A 20591-nucleotide genomic window follows, 5' to 3' on the forward strand; every position below is an offset into this window, starting at 1 on the left:
GAAATGGTTTTGATATTAGTAAGTCTTTCTCCGTGGTGTGTTGCCTTGCTGTGATGATTACCTGTAAAGAACAAAGTTGGAAAATAGGAGTGTTCAAAGGAGAATCATATGAATGCTTGAAGAGATTAGAAAGGGTGCACGATAATGTGACATGTAATAATGTGCCTTTCAATGAGCTCCATCTATTGAGTTTATCAATGAGAAGATAATGGGGTGATTTGATCAATTTGCATGTATTTACATGAGAAAGAGGAATGTAGGTGAGCAGACATTTTACTTGATTCAGTGGCTGAAAGTTACAGATAATAGCAGATTCAGGTTGGAAATAATGTGAACGTTTTCTGTGGCATGTGAATTTATCCTCTAACAGTAAGGATAATTAACTTCCAAGGGCTATGGAAGATTTTCTGCCTCTGAAACAAAGTCGAATATTTTTCAAAATGACTTATTCATTTAAACAATGAGACAGGGAAGTCCTGTGGTCCTGATTTAAGATGCCAGACAAGATAATCATAATGGTCCCCCATTCCTTGATAAAATTAATCCTTTAATTAGATGTCCAGATTCCAGGGCACTCCTTGTAGCTCTGCCAATTGCAGTGAAATCTCTGACAAATCAGTCTCTGTGCTTTGTTTGTTTCCTCATCTGTAGAATGAGTGACTGCTTGGCTATATCACATGGAGTATGTCTTTGTTAATTTTCATTAATTATTTAAAATCGGTTATTTAAAAAAAAAAAAAAAGGCTTGTACAAGTATTTCACTATCCACTCCCGCGTTGGAAGATGGAAAATAATGGGTTTGCGTTTATTCTCACCTGTTCTGATCCATGTCTTAGATCAACGAGTACCATGCCAACATTCGCGTGTGTGCTCGCTGCAATGTCACACATTTCTATATGACTAATGTTGGGGGGAGTGGGAGGGAGAACAGAACATGTAATTTTTACATTACAAATTTTGTTGACTTACTTGCTTCTCATTCTAGGACATTTAAATAAGGCTATTTAAAAAGTGAGTGACAAGTGCTGTCTTAGGGAAGAAACTGAAATGCGTAATTTAAAGCCATAAATCATCATCATTTTTTATTTTTATCCTTTCTGTTTGGTGATATGGTTATTTGGATTGCTTGTAGCCATAAATCCACATATAGACTGTGTCAAAGAAGATCAAGCTCTCTGTGCTCAAAGCATAAAGTCAGAGCAAAGCTCCACAACAGATGGCCTTTTCTTTCCATTTCATGGACACCAGTTCTCACTGGGCAATTCATTATTTTCTACAGTTGAAGCAGCTGTGGATTACTGTAATTATGGATTTAATATATCTCTGACAATCCAATGCGAATACTAATTTGAACTTTATACATCTCCTTGGAATCAGGTTAATTTTCTCATGATTATATAGCTTCTGATTAACTAAACATGTTTGTGAGGCTAATGTTTTTCCTGCTATGGAAATAAATTGTGCATGGATTGCAAAATAATAGTGGTGTTTTCGGTGTTCAGTCTTGTTGAAAGTCCTAGGAGAGAATATCTGTATTCTCCAAACATTTTCAGATATCATGCTTTTGCTAATAACCTTGTTTAAAATTATGAGCTTGGCTTTCCTAGGATATGTATTGATCAATAATAAATTATTTACTGGAATATTTATTTTTGAGAAAAAAGAAACTTTTTAGTAGAAATAATAGGATAAGTTTACCAAAAGTTAGTATTACAGGAAAACTCTACTAACAGATTCCTGTTGGCATGTTTGTTCTTTAAATAGTTCCTTGCTTTAGAGGGCAAAATGTCTTGGTGCCATTTGTAGATCTTGTATTATCCTCTTGAGAGTAGATTATGTTTTGCTATCATATGTTTTCCTTTTAAATAACTATTCATAGCTTCATGTCCTTATTCCAAGAGGTTTGCCTCAGCAAAATCCCACTGACTTCAGTGGAGTTATTTGTGGTTCATGCTGATGAAGGGGAGGCATCTGATCCTAAATACGAGTGCGAGATGTGAGAGTCGGGGCTGATGTACGTGGACTTCTCTGAAATCAGTTGAAGTGGCATGTGTGGGCCTGGAGGCACCATTCTTCTATCTACTTCAGTCAACACCAACCTTTCCTGCACTGCAGTGTGAATAGGTTGAGAAGGTGGTTTGGCTGCAGCAAGTCTAGCTCTCAGGGAGGCAGAAACCCAAAGAATATTCTTTAACTGTTTCTTGCCTATAGTAAGCACCTGACAGAGCATAAGGACACCAAGAAACGGCTATTGAAATGACAGTAAAATGGGAACAAATAGATGCACCCGATGCTGCACTGCATTTGAAAACAGCTTGGCTGGGCAGGGAGAATGTGCTCATAAAGTTGTCCTGGTTCGCCCCTGGAAGCAGGGACATCTCCACCAGAGTGAAGTGAGTCAGGGGGAGGTTGACTTTCAGGTCTTTTATTTAATCTGAGATATGATTTCTTTAACCTAGCAATCTGATTTTTTTAATATATATATATATGTATGTATGTATATGCAAATATATATATTTTTTGGTACTGTACTTTTTGGAAATAAACAGGAAAGCCTTATAGCATCGCTACAAAAAAAATCACAGACTCTCTGGAATACATTTCTTGTCCACAATCTTATTATGCCATGATTTTTACCATCCCGTTGGGAGATATCTAATAAGATAAGTGCACTGTTCTAGAACAATGAATTGTGTGGGTGGGGGGTTTTTGTGTTTGGGGGTTTTTTAAAAGATGTGAGTCCAGAAACCTGTATATAACAGTGTTTTTGCTAAGGAGCGCTAGTCTGAAATGTGGACTGTGAAATTCCGAATGGGATCATTAGAGCATCATAGCACCTCTATTTGAAATCTTTTCCGTGAGTGCTGAAATGAGTGAGCTGTGAATGAGGGTCAGATGGTGGCAGTGATGGGCTTCTATACCCCACGTCTTCACCCCAGGAGCACCAAACACACGTGTTGCGTCCAAGGAGACTCTGAAGATGCATCTTAATCCTGGAAGATTCTCTGAAATACTTAATCTGTATGGGATTCAGCATCCTAATTTACATGGAAGTCTATTTCTCTGGGATCCCCTAAGGCTTAAGAGGATAGCATGAAAGATTTGTCTGTGCTGATGATGTGATCAGTGGTACTAAGAGTTTTAAGCACGGGCATGTTTGCTGGAATGAGCAAGGGAGCATTTGCTCCCTGGACCGCAGCTGATCGGAACTGAATTAGCAGGTCTCCTTACACCCCCAGAGAACCACTTTGCTCTCTGTGCCTTACAAATCTTGGTGCTTTCTTGTGCGTAGAAGTCATTTGATCTCTTATCTCATTTTTTAGGCATCAGAGTTAAACTGACCAGTCTGTAATTTTGTTTATCTCCCTTTATACTATTTTAAAAGTAGCCCCGACATTGCCCTTTCCAAATAGTGTCTCGCCATCCTCTGTGAATTTTCAAAGGCAGAGGTCATTAAAGAGATTGTTTCAGCCCGTTACTGTTGTATACCTGAATGAATTTCATCTGGCCCAGCCAGATGGAAAATATCTGATCTTTATAAGCACTTTCCAACATGTTCTTTCGCTGTTCTCTCTGAAGATTTTGGTTATTTGGCTCTGATATTAGCTGCCAGTTGAACGCAGAAAGGTAGAGATAGTGAGTACTGTAGCAAAAAAAGACATTAAATACTTCAGCTTTTATAGCATCATCTGTCAATAGCTTTTCTACTCTGCTGAGCAGTAGAGCAACATTTTGCCTGTTTTTTTCTTATTACAAATGGACTCGTAGAACCTTTTCCTGCTACCTTTGCTAGCTCCAAGTCATTTGTTTACTTTAGCCTCCATTTGTTTCGCTGTGTTTGTTATTGTTTTATACTCAGATGCTATTCTGACTGTGTGTATATGTCCTTGAGTTTGAGATCACTGAGCAGCTTATGACTTAGCCAGGTTAATTCCTGGGGTTTTTCTGCATTGGGATATTTTTCACTTGCATCATTTCTCTAAGGAAATGTTTGGTCCCCAAGCCTTCTTTTCTCCTTTCACTTGCAGCTATTGGTCCTTTTCTATTGTCAAGCCTCAGAGATGTTTAAGTGTCCTTCCTTTAGAGTCCTCTGTCTTTATTATGTTGTTGTCCCAGTTTCTTCCTGAAGAACCTTGAACTCTTGTTGAATTGTCACTTTCAGGCAAGTTGTCTTTTGCCTTCCTCATCCTAGGGGGCTCCTCAGTGCTGGGTCATCCCACAGCCAAACTGTGGCCTTTGCAACTATCATCACCAGCTCGCTCCAGACTCACTCCAAGGATGCTGGGCAAATATATTTCCTATAACACATCTGAGTAGTTGCAGTACTTCATTACATCTTGTCCTTTGGTTGATTATTCCAGTTCTTGGTTAAAAAAACCCAATATATCTGTGTTATTTGGCATCTGGTGGACCTGCACTATGGTAGTGCCCTCTGCTTCTCTTTGTTACGTGATGACTTTCAGCAGGTCTGTCTCCCTTTTGCAGACTGTACCTAGAAGAACTACTGTCTTGATGTGCAGGGCATTTCTTTATTTCCATAGCCCCCTTTCTCAGTAAGTTATGTCATCTGCATTAACAATCTAGTCTTGTTAACTACGTACGGAGCCTCTCTTATTGCCCAGTTATATTATAGTTTTGATACTGTACTAATTCCTTCCAGCTCCTTTTTGTGTATTCTCCACAGTTCTTATAGAGATGTCTAACAGGGTCCCCAGATGAATCCCACTTTTCCTCTTCATTATGTTTCCTTCCCATGAGATTACCGTTGACAACGCTGTCTTCCACAGGGTTTACACCCTTGTTCACTTGTTCACCTCAGGCTTTTATTTGTCAGACTCGCTTGATCCTACTTAAGAACTTCTTTCCCTGAGGTAAATCAGGAGCTGAATAAAGTTGAAGTACTTCTTTTTCATAAGGTGAACTCTGTCTTGCCCAGCAGCTCATGGCGTATCATCTCTGAAGAAGGAAACTCGTTGTGACTCACATGCCTTTGAAGGAGAGGGAAACGTGTGTAAAGGAGAGGCAGCAAGATGCCATAGAGGAATCTTGATGGTTTTTTAAAGCCTTCATTGGTGTACGTGCTACACCAGCAATACCACACTCTAAAACGGATCCGGTATTTTCCTGTGGTCTCTAGATGTTTGCAGTAGCCAGGCAGGCAGAATGAATTGTCTCAAGAATATTAAGATCATAAATTTGTGGTTTTCCTCCTCTCCCTGTAAATCACAGGAGTCGGTGCAGAGTGTGGGTCTGAGGCAGTAAAGTCTCCGTCATCCATTTTTTAGATTGGAAATCTGTGTGTATAAATAATGGCTGTTCCAGCTAATTAGATCCTTCAGTTGCTTTATGTGCCAGTGTGCTGATCTTGCCATAGCTCTTGTTTGCAGTCCTTGTTTTTCACAGGGTCGTGGAGCTGCTTAACACTTGCCATCTTAATTAACACATTTTCTCATAGAGTACTCGGGTCACTTCTTGCATGTTTACATGCGTGCCCATGGAGGTGTATCTTCTCTGTGTGCAAACATTTGCGTGGAGAGCTGCATAATTTGGGAGCTGACTCCGATACTCTGCTGTCCTGCTTGTCCTACCCAACCCCACCGCGGGGCCAACAGCAAGCGGATTCCCAGGGCATCACCACTTGGAGAGGGTTTTCCACTGCTCAGTGTTCATCCGGTGATAATACAATTTAAAGAGACCTTCCTGAGTGTTTCAAGTGCCAGAAGTATGCAAGGTCACTGTGTTTGCTTTGGTGAAAACCTGAATTTTAAAGGTTGAGCGAGCTGCATTGAGCTGTAGCAGCCTGCAGAACGTGATGAAGATGAGCAGGGATGCACCTTGTCCCTTATGGGTGCAGCGGTCTTCCACACGCCAAATACTCTACTGTGTGTTGAAAGCCTTTCCGAAATCACCTAATGTAACTCTGTAAGGAGACTGCTTTGACAAGCCACCACTTGACTTTTGAAGCCGCTTCGTAAAGAAGCCTTTAATTAACTATTTTAGGCCTTTACTTCCCCATGTACAAGGGAGCTCCCAGAAGGATACACTTCAGAAAAGCAGAGCAAATTTTATCAGGCAGTTAGCGTAATTTATAAAAAGAAAATTAACTTTAGATATGTGTTTCTCATCAATTAAAAGATGTGGGCAAATTTGATTGATGGTTACAGAAGGATGATGGCTGCATTTAAGGTTCAGGTTACCACACAGTTGAGGGATTTCAGCATTTCCTGATGTGATTTTTATGTAGGGTTTTTTTTTTTAGTGAATAGAGAAAAATGTGATTTTTTGTGAATAACCTCTTCAAGTAAATTTCATTGTATGTAGATATTTTAAAATTTATTCTATATATATGAAATATTAGTTTTCCATAGTAGGATGAAATACCCTAAAGTCAATTTAGGTATTAAAGTCAATCCTTTATTTTATTTGGAGAAGGGCGCTTCAGACTGAAACATTCATGGGGGATGCTGCAGTTTCAATTTCATAAAAGAAATGAGTAAATTCCTGCCAGAAAATAGGAGGTTATTGTGAATGAGAGGAGTGTTCAGCAGTGTGCATTTCTGTTAAGTGTCGTTTTGAAGCAGTGACCACCCTTTGCATTTCTCACTGCAGCAGTGCCTATGGCTCCAAGTTGCTTTCTCATAGGGGTGGTGGTGAGGAAGACTGACCAGCAAATGTTGTACAATTAATTGTACCTACAACTAATGGTTGAGGTCAGGTGTTTTCCAGGGGCGGCTTCGTTTGTAATTCCTTCTGCAGGAGTAAGAGGGACCATACAGAGGGAAAGAGGATAAAACTATTTTGAAGCCTCAAAGTAGTGAAATGTTTTTTTTCCCCTAACTTCTACTGGTGACACAAATACATATATTGATGAAAATAGATTTCACGGAAGCTGGGAGGACCCCAGCACCAACTAGAGGAGGAGTGGGAGAGCTGCCGGCAGGCTGGCCGGCGTGGTGGGATGCTCTGCCAGCAGGATGCCCATGAGCAACATCCCGGCAAATGGGTCTCTGGGCTGCAGTCTGGACCAAAATCCCTAAAGGATGCGGGGGCAGCTTCTGGTCTACTCAGAAGTTGAATACTGTGGGCTGTGCAATGGGAATTGAGGTAAGATGGAAAAGCATGGATATGGTGGAAGTCTTTGACATTTCTTTTTCATTTTTGTTCACCCCGTAGCCTCTTGGTTTCTTTAATACCAAGGATGTGCATAAACACACGCACTCACAGCCTCACGCTTTTTCCTTTTGAATATTATCATAGAATCATAGAATGGTTCGAGTTAGAAGGGACCTTAAAGATCATCTAGTTCTAACCCCTCTGCCCTGGGCAGGGTCACCTCTCACTAGACTATCCACTAGACCAGGTTGCTCAAAGCCCCATTCAACCATATTCCAGGCACTGGAAGTGACTTTCAAAAACCAGGATAAAATTACTTTTATAGTGAATACAATATAGAACTGTTTGTCTTGTCACTGCAGTGCAGCTAGGGATGTAATTACACAGATGTGGCTGATCACCTTTCTTGCTACAAAAGGAGAGGAGTTTGTCTCGGTTCCGTGATTGCTTTACAGTTTAAATCTTTAATGACATCTAGACGTAATGTGAAAGGCAGTGGACTAAGCAAAAGTGTTGGGTTTTGCTTCTCACCAAGGGGGAAAAAAAAACCCACTTGTGAGATCACACTTGAAATCGGTACAATCCTCAGCCTCGATGCCCATGGAAAAACTTGGCGATTGGACTGCACGTGGCTGGCGACAGCTGTCCATCACACCAACCGTCCTGATGGACTTCCCATCTGCCTGTACCCATCTGTCTCTTGACTTTTACTTGGGCTGCAAGATTTTTGTGACAGGATGGGCATTTTTCCTTACATGTGCACAGCCAGTAGCATACAAATATTCTCTCGTCTGGCACAAGACATATTTCAGAAAATTAATATGTATAAATTCTGCTTTTGTTTTGTGCTCTTTAGAATTGCTCTGTTAGGGAGAGCACAAAAATACTCCCCTGCAGAGTAAAAAGCTCCTCATTAAACACAAACGCCTGAACTTGGACTGAAATGATTAGTATACAGTGTATCTTTTGGCCTTCCCTTGGAAGAAAACCACTATTAAAATGTAACATTAAATATGCTGTACTCACGTGGAGAGTTCGTTTAGTTTTCCTAGAACAATTTAATTCGTCTCACATGGCTTAGCTTGCAGAAAAATTGAACACGACTTCAGTGATATTTTAAGGTTGCAATTTAATAGGCAATTGACTTTGGAAAACTAAATATAAACCCAGGAAAGAGCCTGTTGCTGAGTAGAAGTAACTTTTGGATAGTTCCAGGCCTGAAATGATATAACCTTGTTATCATTTATTTTTCACTTTTGTCTGGAGGTTGGCAGGAAAGCTGGAGCACTGGGCAGCAGCCTTTGCTACATGTTCCTTTTCCAGTTATGTTCAGATGGAAAGCAAAAAAAAAAAACCACCACCAAACCCATGCCAAAAAGAGGGGTTTTCTATTCCCTCTTACAGTGGGAGTGTAATACTCACAAGAAAGGGATGCTAACACTTAAAAACCAGCTGCTGGTTTGTATTTGGATCCCAGCAAGGAGTCTGAGCCAAAGCCCTGAGGGAGAGAGCTGTTTGGTGGTGGCTGGGATCCTGGGGGGAACCGACACCTCTCCAGGGCAGATGCTCTTCTTATGTACTACCATTTACATATTTGCACAAGGCTCCATAACATCGGTACAACCATGCCACCTTGTGTTAATTTCTGTTTCTTTATGGCCTTGAGCAGTTGGAGAAAAAACTTTAAAAGAATTTTCTGTGGGTGGATGCATGTATAGATGTCATTTTTTAATACTGTTAAAGAGTCACTGCTATCTCCCTGTCTGAGCCTGGTTGTGTATCAATAACAGGTGAAGTGATTCCACTCTCTCACTTTGTGCTTTAAAATTTAGAATAAAGAGATTATATTTCACAATTCTAGTTTCAAAATAACAAGAAGTTGAGCTGTTGTGGTATGTGTCTGGTCCAGCATGGGCAACTCTTTCTGGACTGCCATAAACTCCCTGCTGAAGAGTGGGCTATGCCTCAGCTCAGGGGAATTTGGTCCATTATATCCCTGTTTCCCGGGAAGTTTTGGGCAGGCAGGGGTCTTTTTGACAGAGGAATGACCTGTGGATTTTGCAACAGTTAGTAGCATGAAGAGTGTTTTATTGTGAGGAGTTACATTTGAGAATGCTTTACATTTAAAAAAAAATAAAAAATTGCTATGGATATGTGTACAGCTTTTCAAGTGAAAATGTATTAATTAAACCTTTGCCTCTTTTCTACATAGTCCGCAGCAGAATACGTGAAGTCCCGCCTGCCTGAAGTCCTAAAACAACATCTTCAAGACTATGAGAAGGACAAGGAGAACAGTGTGCTGTCTTACCAAACCATCCTGGAACAGCAAATTTTATCAATTGATCGAGAAATGCTGGAAAAATTGACTGTATCCTATGATGAAGCAGGTATATTTATATTTCTTTCTAAGTTACATTTTACTGAAACAAAATTGCTCACTTTCAATCTTCCTCCCCCATACTAGTGCTTGTGCTGGCAAATTGAACTTTGTCCTCAAAGGTACAAGGTGACTCGGTGAAACATTTCTTTCTTCTAAAATCAAGTTGAAGTAGAAAATTTTCCACTTCAGTGATTGAATACTAACTACCCAAAAGGACAGTTATTTTTTTAACAGCACTTTGTCCTTTGTAATGCACTGATGTTGATTGATCTAGCCGGTTCTCTTTATTGTCTCTGCAAGTGGTGTGACCTGGTTTCTGCTGGTTTCTCCTTCACTGCTAACTTATTTTTGAGGCTCACTTAGCTAAGACTGTACTGGATAGTCACAGAATCTGATTTTTGAATGTGACGTGATGCATGTGGATAGCCAAAACCAGCTAATTTGTAGAGTGTTGGAGGCATTTTAATGATGTAGTTACAAGGATTTTCAGTTTTGATATTTATGTCTTAATATTATGGAGGTTTTCTTAGTTATAGCTAATACTTTTTACTGGCCTTTTGTTTTAAAGTAGTTAGAAATGTCTTCCAGCTTTTAGATCCTTCACAGACTTGTCCTGATGCGTGGTGGTCTTTACAATTACAGAGGAAAAAAGAGAAGCCGTTGATATTTTTCACTGATCTTCCAAAATAGCTACCAATATCTGCTATTTGCCTACTCCCCTCAATCTTACCAAGTTTCTCGGTGTTTCAATAAATTGAGACTATGCAACCTTGTAAAGAAAGAATCAAACAAAAAGAGCAGTTCATTATTTTACTGCTGAATTAGTATTCGTGGCAGTGAGTGGACTGTCAGTGCGTACAGCAGTCCGTACGGACAAGCCGTGTGTTTTCCACCCTAGGGGTGTGTGTGCCCGGCTCACTGCGCTCCCTGACGAGTAGCAGTGAAGACACTGTTTCTCCAGTTCACTTAAACCACTCATGGCCAAGAGCTGCAACACACCATCTCCTTCATTCGCAGCCCCACCAACCAGCCTTGGGCAGCCTTGTGGTACGAAAAGAGAGTTTATACTTAGTATGTCCTCATTTTTGGGTTTTCCTTAATCCCCGGTGGCACTTTCTTGTTCTGTTACTCCCCTGACCGTAGCTGGTACAGTGGTGCCCTTGGAGAACTGAACTCAGCTCCAGCCTTTCCTTCCAGCTGTTTTAGGCAGAAGCCTAGACCTTGTAACTGGGTTTTTCATCCCATTTAGATACTGCTTGCCAGACACCATGCCAACTGTTTTGGTTGGACCTGGTTAGATGTCACACTGCTAAAATCACCATCTTCTGAGTTTCTCGTCACTAGCCCAGCTACGGGAAACCAAGCACTGAGAAGCTGGTGTTATTTTGTTCTATTACTTTGTACTCACGCTGCAGTGCCCTGGAGTACTTAAAATGCTCAAACTACTTATCAACTTTGTTCAGACTCCTACTCAGACTCCCACTCACTAGCAATACGATTCTCTTAAGCTACTTTGATCTCAAAGGCGCTCGAGCAACTTAAAATGCCATTTGCAGACTGCGCGTTCTGGGTACTTACAGGGCTGTGAGCTTTAGTAACTTCAAGTAATTACAATGCTCTATTACTTTATCAATTATATTCACGCGCTTACCCAATAAATAAGCCTGATTCTCTTAAACTGCTTTGATCTCGAATGCTCTTGAGCCCCGTACGGTGCCGTTTGCAGACTACATGTCACGTACTTAAGGAGTCATATGAGTTCTCGAAGGACAACAGAGTTAAAATGAGGTCGCGGGTTATTTGTTTAATCACATATGGCCTGTTTTTAATGATGCATAAAAAATATGCTTCAGAAGTTGTTGCTTTCTCTTGCTTCTGTTTATCTTTTTCAATGCAGAATTTACCAGCCCAATGAATCATGTAAATCTTTTTCCCTGGTTTGGTCACTTCATCTCTCCAGTCATTTTGATTGATAGAAGTTTGTTAGGAAAGAAAAAATGCAGTGGAGGAAATTACTGACTGCTGTCAGAAGAAAAAGCAAGCATTTTCCTTTATTGAAAACTGCATGTTTGTACAGAGAAAATAAAGATTAAGACTGCTTGAAACTCATGCTTGGGGATTTATATCATGCAATAAAAAAATCATTTAGAAATGAGAAGCTACATAAATAACTACTTTAGAAAAGTCCCAGCATATACACACATTCAGAATGGAGAGAGAGCGCAGCTTGCTGTAAATAAAAAGCCAGAATTTCAGCTTCCCAATCAGGTAGAGACCTTTAGAGATTAAAACACGGAGATGGAGCCCGCTCGTCATTCTAATCATGTCACTTGTTTACTACAAAAGCAGAAATGATGCTACCTGCTCTTGAAGTAGGATCTGATTGTGAGCAAAGCGCAGAAAATGGGCAGCTAAATATAATTGCAGCAGCTGCTCGTGATCCCAGGCGCTCCAGCTATTCAGCACTTGAGCAGTTGTGTTGGTGACATTTTTCTTTTATTGGTGTTTTTCCGTACCCAAGTCAATTTAATGAGAAGATCGAGCTGCTGGTGGTACATACAAAATGAAGAAAGTGATCTTTAGAAATCAAGATGGTGAAAATAAAAGCGATAGTGATGTAAGGGGAAAATACAACTTTGTCTGGTGGGAGACTACGTGAGACATCAAAAAAACCCATCCCAGAGAGCACTGTCAAGGGTTTAATTACTGTAATCACGAGCGGTTGGAGTTCTGCTACGCCAGCCAGGGACACTAGAAAGTTAGATGTTTAAGGTACATGATAGAAGAGCTCAGTGGCTGACTGTAGTAGGGTGCCACAGGTAGGGGAGCACTTCCACAGCAAGGGAGCAGACCTTTTCCATCCAGGAAACCTTTCCCATCCCTCTTCGAAAGGCCATTTTCCAAGGGTTCACAGAGTTAGCTCACCCCCAGCTAACTCCCTTCTCCCCAGGGATGTCTCCCAAAGCAGCTAGAATTCAGCTGCATCCATTTTCCAGAATAAAAGAGAACTGCACCAAAATGGCTTGGGCTTCTGGTACAATTTTGCATGTTAATTTGGCCTTTCTGGCAGCATGCAATATTAATAACGTGCAGCTTCGATGGACTCGACATCCTAATGCCGCTTTTTGTAAATCTTTCCCTTTAGGAAATCAGTATATCGGAGCTACCGAATAAAATGAGTTCATCTAAAAATAGTCAAATGTTGACAAGATTTTTAGTGAAGTTTGACTAAGGAAGCTTTATAAAATGAAAGCAGGCCAAAAGTGACAGATGGGTACAAATCCTTTCATAATCCTTAAATCCCTTAGTTTAAAAAGTGGCATTCTTGACTAGCTAAGGCTGGGTTAATTTTGTGCAAGAATATTTTTTTCCCACTGAAGCTTTACTGGATGTTAATCCTATTTCTTCGATTTATAGTATCTCTAAACATCTGGGGTGGTCAGTGACTACTCCATACAAATACAAGTTTAGGATATTTAAAGGCACTTTGGCATTTAACTCTGGTGTGCCAGGTAGCTAAAGCCTGCTAGGAGATTCTGGTGGTGTTTTTTACTGTAGTCAATAGGTTTTTCTTTAATGAATGGCCCCTCTCCCCCAGAGTCCCGTAGAAATTGAGTTTCATTATTGTGCGACAAGAAAGATGAATTTCATTTTTCCCTGCCGTGAAGCAGTCATGAAAGATACTGATATTTAGGCACTGCATCCAGAGCCAGATGTCAGCCCAAAACGTGTTTTCTCAGCTAATATTTGCCAGGGTGCCCCGGGTGGCTGCTCCTCCAGTGTCCTCCCAGGGGGGACCAAAAGCTGACCCCTGCGTGCCTCTCCCTGCGGGTGCCATTTGCGTTAGATTTCGTTTGAAAACCTTTAGATTCAGTTGATGTGCACCACTGCTTGAGACGCTCGCTGTCAGTGCCGTAGTGTTTCTTAAAGTGAGGTTCTTTCTTAGGCTCACAGTCCACGTCCCAAATTGCCTGAATACTCTGATTTTGGCAGCAAATTTTATTTTCTGCTGAGATAAAATGTGGCCATTAGCACTACAACACATTGCACTTTGTCTCTGGGTGAGATGGGGGTTTGTACCCTGCCTTCCCCATCCATGCCCAGGTGCTGCGCTCTCCCTGGGCATCACACAGTCCTTCAAAGCAGGTGAGGCGTCATCCTCTGCTCCTCACTCCCAGCACAATTTAGTATGTAGCGAATGGATAAGGAATTAAATCAACTCCTCGTGTTCAGCCTGTATTTCTGTTCCTTGCAGAAGACTGGGGCTGGTTTCTCTAGTAGCTGCAGCTGTGAAAACCGGCTTCAAGCATAAATCCAAGGCTCAGACCTTCATTCCAACTGCAAGACCGCAACCTGACTGGTCCTGTGAGCATTTGCTGTTTCTGGCAAAAGTACAGAAAAGCAAAAATATCCAATATTAAACTGCAGCCTAAGAGGCTGGCAAATCCATCTGCTTCACGCAAACATCCATGCTAGTGTGGTCACACTGGGAAAAGGTTAACTTCAATCATCAAGGGGACGATGGTGCCCCCTTTTTCTGTTGCAGTGCTCCCTTTTGGGCAGCACAGGCAGGTGTTTTCCCTCAGAGAAAGTGACTACAAGGAGAAAATGAGAAAATTAAAGCAGTAAAATTGCACCAGAAATATATCCTATAATTTGGGACGCTGGGGAAAATCCTTTTTTGTGTGCCTTGGCAGGGGTGTAGCAATCAGGTACGTTTATTTTCTGATGTGTCACCAACATGTCGACACGGCAGATATGTAACAGCACTCCAATGTGTTGGGCAACATTTGTTGCCATGCCAGAGGCTTCTGACAAGAAGAAAGCCAGAGTGGCTTGCAGGCCACCACGTGTGGTGGCTTTCTCTCCAGCTCAGGTTCAGTTTTTATAAATGACTTTTAGGTATTTGATCTCAAGAACATGATCTAAAACAACTCCCTTCTCTGGTTGCTGCAGTGGGAACTCAGTGTTGTGCTTTGCCAAACAATGCAATAGGAAGTTTCACTCTTTATAGCCAGATGATTACTACTGAATTTATTTAATCTCTGCCTTACACCCATCACTTTCTTTGGCATATTTAATTTCTTTTACACATTAAAGCTACATGTTAAACTTGGTCACCCCGACCCAGTGCTGTTTTACTGCAGAGGACCAGTACCTACAGCAGAAATTGCGGGGCAGTCACCAAGAGCAGAATTTGTCTCTTTTACTTTTCAATGGCTGCGTTATAGACATCCAATTCTGGGCAACTTTTCTCGAGCTCTTCAATAGTCATTGGAAAGAAATGAGCATTTCTAGAGTGATTCATGGGTTTATTTTAAGCACCTACTTTAGTACGTGAAGAGTCATATCCTAAACGTGCCCGCTCTTTTCCGTTGGCTGTGGATTAGCTTTTGCTCACAGGTAAAATACAGGTAGGCAGCTCTAGGTGGGACCTGAACGCCAGCCTGTGTGTCTCTGTAGGTGTACACATAAAAACATTTAAATTACATTTCAGGGTGTAGCTTCAGTGCAGACCATGTGACTCTCTAATTTCCTATGTTGTGGTCTTCCACCTGTCTAAAATACTGGCAATGTTTGTAAACAACAGACATGTATTTAAGCCAGCCCAAGCGTGTTGTATTCTCTTGCTCCATTAAAATAAATTTTTGTTATTCATATAATTATAACCTTTCAGCAGAAGCTCAGAGCAGAAATAGCACTTTGACAGGTGCCTACTTGCCTGTGAAATATTCTTCTCTTCCTCATCGATTTTTGAAGTAGGTATTTAGCTATTTAAATTTGTCAGCTAGCAGTTGATTTTTCAGTACCAATGTAAATGCTAGCAATACTTGGCTATTGGTATTTGGTAAATATAGTTCTACATTTGGTGAAACTAAAAATACATCTCATATATATTTGGTGAAAGCTCTGTGCAGTGTAGGTGCAATGGTGACTCTACGGGGCTGTGTCCATAAGTTAGAGATTTTTTTATTAATCACGTGAAGCACTCTGTTTTTACTCAAGCATATGTAACTATTTTTAGTCTTAGTATGTAAATGCCACGTACTCTTCACTTTTGTATTTATACATTTCTAGCAATTAAAAAAAGTAATTAAAAGTTCTACTATTACCAAAGTCCCACAGAAAGAGAAGAAACCAGAGTGCTGACATTCAGAAGTATAATAGAAAATGTTTTTTAAACCACTTAGTGGTTTTAATACTAATTATTACTAACCGACCAATACCTTTCTGTGTACTTATTAACTCTGGAAAACATCTTAAACACACAAATTTATTTTTAGGAACTTCCTTAATTCAGTCAGAAATTGTGACAGAGTGGGTTCATGTTTGTGCCCAGGGGTGGAGTGGTTTGATGTCTCCTGGGTTCGGGAAGGGCTGCTCCTCTGCATTGCAATAGTGCTTTTAATAGGGTTTTTTCAGCAATGCTGCATTATCACCACCTGATTGCCATCTTCCCTGTTTGTATCTTTGGCCTGATGAAAGACTTCAAAAGTATGTAAGCTCTGGAGAATTAAAACCACTATCTGAGGTTTATTTTGCGTCAGTTTGTGTTAGATTTCATTTGAAAACCTGTCAGTTCGGTTGATGTGCACCATCCATTGAGATGATCGCTGTCAGTACCATAGTGTTTGTCCTCAATTTCAGACACACACGTTGCACGAGCACATGGACATGAGCATGGATTTATCTTTTTTATTATTATTATTTATTAAAAAGATATCAGCCAGAGATAGCATGGAAATTCAGCGTAGGCAAAGAGAATATCTGTTCCAGGCTTCTGGAAGAAAGCCATCCGTCTGGGCGGAGGTTTGTCACCTGCTGGTGGATGCAGAGATAAATGCCTGAAGGGTCCTGTGAGTAGCAGTGAAGGCAGCAAAGTTTGTTCTATCTACAAACCTGACAGACCATTTGGAGATCCTTATTAAATTTTCCTGCATCATTACCCGGACAAGCATAAACAGCATTACGGTAGCAGGGTGGAGTGGTACAAAACCTCAGCGGCTACACCTTTGCAAAACCCTTCATTACACCCACAGTTGCTAAATTTCTGTATTGAAATGAATATCTTCGGTCTCGGTGCTCCTAGTTTTGCCGTATCATGTACAAAAAAGCCAATATTTGCGTTCTTTTGAAAACATTTTAATAGGAAAATCATTGAGAAGGAAATATATAGTAATAACATCAAGAACGTGCACGTGCAGAGGGATTTATGATCCTGGGGCGCAGCTGTGTCTCTGGAGATCGCTCGCGCTCTTGCACACATCTTTGTGTCATCTGCCCTTGCGCTCTCCCCGTTTGCAGCAGCGTTCAGCTCGTGCTAAGCCCTGCTTTGCATGCTCAACGGCATTGCACGCCACAATCCATCACTGTTAGCCTTTTCCATTATTTCCCAGTGTTTGAATTATACATGGGGAGATGCAGAAGGAAAAAGGAGCGGGAACAAAAGGAGGCTTTCTGTTCTCAAGTGAAGCTTTCTTAAAAACCCTATCCATAATCTGTAACAACCCATTAAGGTAAAGAAGTTGGTCATAAACAAGCAAAAACTGGCTTTTCCTCATGCTATAGTACCTTTCTAACAGTGGCAGTTGCTGAGTTTTGGCAGTATCGGTGCTTTTCCTCTCTCCATGTGCATCTTTTCCAGGCGGCTCTGGGATTACAGACTGCAGCTCCTGTCCGCCAGCAGCTTGGGCATATCTTTGGAAAGGTGTTTGCCTGGGCTTTGTCTGCCAGTTGGATTTGCTGATCTCATACAAAAGTTCCCCCCAAACTGTGCTGTTTTCACTCAGCCACATGCCAAGAGGATGATTTCTGAAGTGACAGCTCTAGCCTCAAAGAAGGGACGTTCAGCAGGTGGGGAGGTTTTGCGTTTGCGGAGTAGGGTTTGATGCAGAGTACTGGAAGATATAACCGGAAAATCTGGAAAGGAAAAAAGTACAGTCCAAGGTGACTTTTGGCCGGGCGTTGGAAGATGATTAGCCCCTGAGTTTGATTAACCTGAAAAGGGGAAAAGTCGTCAGCTTGATTTAAGCTGCCACCCTTGCTGAGGCCAGCCAGCCTCAATTTACAGCTCAGTAAAATCTGCATCAGCGAGTGGATAGTGGAGGGGATGGGGACAGAGTGAGGCTCTTGAATTAAATCACAAACTTCCTTAATTGTGTGTAATTCTGGTGCGTTATCACTCCTCATCCCTGTTTCCCTCCTCTTGCTCCCACTCTTCTGCCAGTGCAGGAGATACAAAGTAAGATCACAGTCCCCTTGGACAGGCTGCATGTTTGTATTTGCAATTTGGCGATACACCTTGGGCACTGAATAAATAACTCTTAAATACCACCTTGCTGTACAGCTCCGCCTGTGTATTAATAAGTTCCTTATTTGTTCGGGAGTTAAGGTGAGTGATCCGTCACACGAGCGCCTCGTGGCCAGCTGGAGAGCGCGGCAAATATTTACAGTGGTCCTCAATGAAATTAGCTGCAGCCCGACGGACGATCCTGCAGCCAAGGGGGGTTAGTCCGTCGTGCAACCCAAGCCCAGGAGCCGAGGGCTGATGCAGTCATAGTCAAACCCATTTGTTGGGTACGATTGCCAGCCACAACGGGGGGTTCCGAACAGCCCCGTTAAGGATGAGTGATGCAGAGATGTGCGCAGCATCTGTAAGCTAGCCGTTAGTTACTCTGTTTGTGAAGAATTTGCTAATTATATGCCTTGAGTTCAGTTTAGAGGCTACCCGCTGACACCTTATTTATAGCTGCTGCTTTAAGTCTGGTATTTATGGCTCAGGCACCTCAGGAAAGTGCAGGTCAATTCCTGGGGTTCAAATGAAATTTTGCAGCCTCGATCCTTTAGGCAGGACTGGGATAGAGCCAGAAAAGTCACAGAACTCAGCACAAATTGGCTGCTTTCAGGTTTTTTGGGGACAGATGGGTTCCAAGTGGCATTTTCATTTTTCTCCTGCTTTTTCCATGTGATTACAGGCCTTGTTACAGCTGAATGTCGGTAATAAAAGCCTGTTGAGCATCTAGCATAACATTTTCTAACTAGATAAGGTCAGTCATGCTCTTACATGGCCCTGTGGGACAGCCTGTGGAGCAGTGGCATTGCTGACGCTTAAAATCAGCAAGCATCGGCTGTCCCTGTGCCGCCACCAGCAAACTTCTGCTTTGCTTAAAATGTAGGGCAGATCCTGCAGCAGGTCCGCACCGAACTGACTCCCGCAAAGCCAGTTAGTGTCATAGACGTGACATCTTTGGCACTGTGATTGTGGAGGGGTTTATTTGTCTGAAATTGCTAAAAGGATGGAATCCCCCCCTTTTTTTTCCTTTTTTTTTTTTTTGGTGTGTGGTCAGTTCTGCAGTCTGTGTTTTATGTTGAGATTTGATGTATTTCCATAGTGGGAAGTGCAAAGCCGTAGATTTCTAATGGATCCGTAGAAGATCTGTCTTACAGATCACAGAATTTGCGACAAATCTTAACAAAGCAGACTATGCATATCTTACTGTAAAACTTTTAGTAGTTTTGTTTTCAAATTTTCATCCAGCTCTTTCTTAGGAAAGTTAAGGTATTGTTATTTTGAGGGAATACCCTTGTCTTTCCCAATGAAAAATGTATAGCTTCTTCCTGAGCACCCTAGGTTCATGTGAGCAGCTTTTGTTAACAGAAGTGGGTATTTTGCTGGGCTTGGAAGGGTTGTGATATCCTCTGGCTCCTCTTCTGCCGGCCGTTTGACACGACAGAAATCCCACTGCTGTGTTCTGAGATTGTTCAGCACAGTTTTCGAGCTAAACAAAACCAAGCTAGTTACTGCCTTGGGTCAGAGTTACTCGGGTCTCCTAGGGATGCCTCTGGTTCCAAGGAGATCAATTACATGAAATTGCCCCTAAATTTTAGTGCTGCTGTAGAAGTCAAGTCTCTAGGGAGACCTTAGAGCCCCTTCCAATCCCTAAAGGGGCTACAAAAAAGCTGGGGAGGGACTCTTGATTGGGGAGTGGAGCGATAGGACAAGGGGGAACGGTTTTAAACTGAAAGAGAGGAGATTTGGATTAGATGTCAGGAAGAAATTCTTGACTGTGAGGGCGGTGAGACCCTGGCCCAGGTTGCCCAGAGAAGCTGTGGCTGCCCCATCCCTGGAGGTGTTCAAGGCCAGGCTGGATGGGGCTTGGAGCAACCTGGTCTGGTAGGAGGTGTCCCTGCCCAGGGCAGGGGGGTGGAACTAGATGATCTTCAAGATCCCTTCCAACCCAAACCATTCTGTGATGATTGTAAGTCTGGGAATTGTGCCCTCGTGGCCAAGAAGGCCAATGGCATCCTGGGATGCATCAAGAGGAGTGTGGCCAGTAGGTCGAGGGAGGTCACCCTCCCCCTCTACTCTGCCTTGGTGAGGCCGCACCTGGAGTACTGTGTCCAGTTCTGGGCTCCCCGGTTCAAGAAGGACAGGGAACTGCTGGAGGGGGTGCAGCAAAGGGCTACAAAGATGATTAGGGGACTGGAACACCTCTCTTATGAAGAAAGGCTGAAGGATTTGGGTCTCTTCATTCTGGAAAAAAGACGGCTGAGGGGGGACCTCGTCAACGCTTATAAATACTTAAAGGGTGGATGTCAGGAGGATGGGGCCAGGCTCTTTTCAGTGGTGCCCGGCAACAGAACAAGAGGCAATGGGCACAAACTTGAGCATAGGAAGTTCCACCTAAACATGAGGAGGAACTTCTGTACTTTGAGGGTGGCAGAGCACTGGCACAGGCTGCCCAGAGAGGTGGTGGAGTCTCCATCTCTGGAGACACTCCAAACCCGCCTGGACGCGTTCCTGTGCCACCTGCTCTGGGTGACCCTGCTCTGGCAGGGGGGTTGGACTAGATGATCTCCGGAGGTCCCTTCCAACCCTATGATTCTATGAATTGGGGAAAACATGTTCAATAACAGATGGGGGGATGAGGGGGAAATTAGGTGTAATTGCTATTTGAAAACAATAACTTTTGTTTTTCAGTTTATACAACCTGTGCTTTTCAGCAGGGGAATGCTGCGTGCTCGCCGTCGTTTGAGCTGGGGGCTGCGCTTAGTCTGCTCTGCCCAACATCTCGAAACCTTGCACTAAGCTGGACCC

The 20591-nt window shown here is 42.2% G+C and overlaps 1 protein-coding gene across 2 annotated transcripts in view; it reads left to right on the top strand.

The window, feature by feature from the left end:
• PPM1L (protein phosphatase, Mg2+/Mn2+ dependent 1L) overlaps positions 1–20591 on the top strand; it is a 109807-nt gene that overhangs the window by 65885 nt on the left and 23331 nt on the right. For both annotated transcript variants that reach the window (XM_074592962.1, XM_074592961.1), the window contains exon 2: positions 9326–9500. In XM_074592962.1, coding sequence (XP_074449063.1) covers positions 9464–9500 — 37 coding nt within the window. In that variant the 5' untranslated portion in view covers positions 9326–9463. The remainder of the gene's footprint in view (positions 1–9325; positions 9501–20591) is intronic.

Source organism: Larus michahellis, chromosome 6, assembly GCF_964199755.1.
Source record: "Larus michahellis chromosome 6, bLarMic1.1, whole genome shotgun sequence".
Classification (NCBI taxonomy): domain Eukaryota; kingdom Metazoa; phylum Chordata; class Aves; order Charadriiformes; family Laridae; genus Larus; species Larus michahellis.